This window comes from Chenopodium album, chromosome 24 (assembly GCF_948465745.1).
Source record: "Chenopodium album chromosome 24, dcCheAlbu1.1, whole genome shotgun sequence".
NCBI lineage: Eukaryota > Viridiplantae > Streptophyta > Magnoliopsida > Caryophyllales > Amaranthaceae > Chenopodium > Chenopodium album.
In genome coordinates this window covers 16647996-16650774 of record NC_137857.1, presented here as the reverse complement: position 1 = coordinate 16650774, position 2779 = coordinate 16647996, and the positions used below count along the sequence as shown (strand labels likewise).

Below are 2779 nucleotides of genomic sequence, written 5' to 3'. Positions count from 1 at the left end.
GTTTATTAGTGACCTTACCAATGTAATGTATTATTCTCAAGTAATGAATAAATAAACAATGTTGGGAATAGCATTTCCAATTCAAAATTTGCAAGTAATTGTATAGTGCAAAATATTACCATACATAGTGATTGTGTCCAAAAGATAGCATGAGTGCCAAATATTACAAGTCATTGGTTGCAAAATACACTACACATAAACATTGTTTGCAAATTATGAGACAACACAACAATGTCACCCAAAAGTTGATGAAAACAGAGTTTTATAGCTATGCCTAAGTGAGACAGACATCCATTACTGGGTTGGCTGATGCAGGGTTGAGGTCTGGCTGGACTGACTCATCTGGAACCAAGCCATTGCTGATGTGTGTCCTGGCCTTGCAGCATTTCCAGTTGCCCCTGACCTTGACCTTGTTGATCTCACCTGCCTTCTTGTCTGCAAACAGGGCAAAGCATAGAACATCAGAAAATTGGGTAGTTAAAAAAAAAAAAGATACAAACTTACTGAAGTTATTACAGATCCATCAGGTGCAAACAACACACCTACACCAACAGGTTGCTGGTTCCTGCCCCTACCTCTGCCCCTTCCCCTTCCTCTTACTGCAGTAGCTCCCCTTGCAGCACCAGCCCCCCTTGCAGCACCAGCCCCCCTTGCAGCACCAGAGCTTGAGCCTGCCCTCCCACCTCTTGAACCCCTTCCCATGTGAATCATCCTGCCACCTCTACCTAGTTGAGTAGGCTGTATTATCATTGAGTGGTGTGCAGTTGATGGTGCAGCCTGAGCAGCTGTTGTAGCTTCTGCAACTACAGGTTGCTTCTTTGGCCTCCCTCTAGTTTTCTTAGCAGGTGGGGGAGGGGGTTGCCTAGTGTCTTCCTCAGGACACTTCCTTTTATTATGTCCCTTGGTGTGGCATATGGAGCATGTCATTTCTACTCCATTCTTGGTGATGGTTCCAGCTTTTTTGGGATTTTCAAAAGGATCCTTGATCCTGTTCTTCCAAGGTCTCTCAGGTCCAATTTTAATTGGAGGTGGGTCAATTGGCAGGGAGACCTTAGGCCAATGCCTTTCCCCTTCACATGGAGGAATAGATCCTAGACCATACAGCAAACAACCCAAAATTTTATTTTACGTACTAAGTTAACATAAAAAAGCAAATGGCAAGGTAAAAGTGAGATGTATACCTGCATAAGCTTTGAGGTAGGTTGCCTTGTGGTAGCATTCATCAACATACTGCTCAGCTTCTTGTCTGATGTAATAGATAGAAGCCACTGCATGACAACATGGGATACCAAGCATATCCCATTTCCTGCATGTGCAGCTCCTTGTCTCTAAGTTCACTACTAGCTGATCCAAGTAGTATGTCACATTGAATAGGGTCTCAGAAGATGGCATGAACTCACACTCAGCTGCCTTTTGCTTTTCAATTTCCAACTTTGCTTGAATTCTTGGGCAAAGCATTGTTGTGGCTTTCATCATTTGCTGCCTCTTCATCACTAGCCTCTGCATCAAAGCAGTTCTGATGTCTTCTAGGCAATACAACAAGTGCTTTGTCCTGGCTTGAATGATATAGCCATTAAAAGTCTCAGCAATGTTACTTGTAATGGCATCTGTTTTGATGTCAGGTTTCAGGAATGCCCTACAAAACAGCTTAGGGTTGTAGCCAATGAAAGCATTTATGGCATCCTTATTCGCCTTTCCTAACTTCTCAAGGTTCTCCTCATAGTCAGCCATGCTGTATGCTTTTGCTGTCCTCCAAAATAGCAGTTTAAGTTCATCTCCCCTATATGTCTTGTGCCAATGTGCAAAGATATGTCTTGCACAATGCCTGTGCTCTGCATTTGGCAGCACAACTGACACTCCATGCAAGATGCTCTGTACAGCAACTAGGGGTTAGACATGTATAAATAAAAGAAACTTATGCAAGTAAGCAAATTAAAGCCAAAGATCAAACCTGATGCTCATCTGAGATGATTTCCATGCCTTCCCCATCTTTTAGATCCAAAGTACTCTGCATTTGCTTGAAGAACCACTCCCAACTGTCATTGTTCTCACCTTAAACAATGGCCCAACAAACAGGGTACATCTGGTCATTGCTGTCTCTTCCCACAGCTGACAGAAGCTGACCCCCCAAGAAGGTCTTTATGAAGCAAGCATCTACTGCAAGCACCTTCCTACAACCCTCCTACCACCCCACCTTCACCCCTTCAAAGCATATAAAGAGCCTCTTAAAGATTGGAGGCTCTTTGTCAGAATCTGTCACTAACTCCAACCTAGTGCCAGGGCTGGTTCTATGCAATGCAGCCATGTAGCTACCCAGCTTGTTGTAATGATCATGCATAGAACCATGCAACATTCTATGTGCCTGGTACTTAATCTTGTAGGCAAAATCCCTACTCACCAACATTTTAAAAGCTTTCCTCACACACTCTTGGATTTCCTTTGCAGGCCAGTGAGGCCTTGTCTTGAAAACCTCAAGGAACTGGCCAGCTACCCAACTTGACTTCAGCTGCCTATTCCTCTTCATGTTCCTCTAACACCAATGTTCCCCTCTCACAGTCTTCACAACTATACAAGCCCTTCTACTGTCCCATGAAGCATACAGATAAAAAGGGCACCCTTCTACACAGCAAACACCTATTCTTTGTTGCCTTCCACTGTCACTCACTTTGAAATAAACATCCCTACCCTGTAGAATCCCATACTTAGCTACTGCTGCCCTAAACTCAGATTTGTTAGCAAATCTCTGCCCCACTTCCCATTTGAAAGTGGCAAAATCAGT

The 2779-nt window shown here is 43.7% G+C and overlaps 1 protein-coding gene across 1 annotated transcript; it reads right to left on the bottom strand.

Moving 5' to 3' along the window:
- Positions 1 to 274: 274 nt before the first annotated feature.
- Positions 275 to 2524, bottom strand: LOC145610614 (uncharacterized). The gene is made up of 5 exons (XM_081665923.1): positions 2187 to 2524; positions 1952 to 2036; positions 1182 to 1872; positions 543 to 1091; positions 275 to 435 (listed from the first exon to the last, which is right to left on the bottom strand). The coding sequence occupies exons 1-5, from the start codon at positions 2522 to 2524 to the stop codon at positions 275 to 277; spliced, it is 1824 nt and encodes a 607-aa protein (XP_081522049.1).
- Between the last annotated feature and the right edge of the window lie 255 nt (positions 2525 to 2779).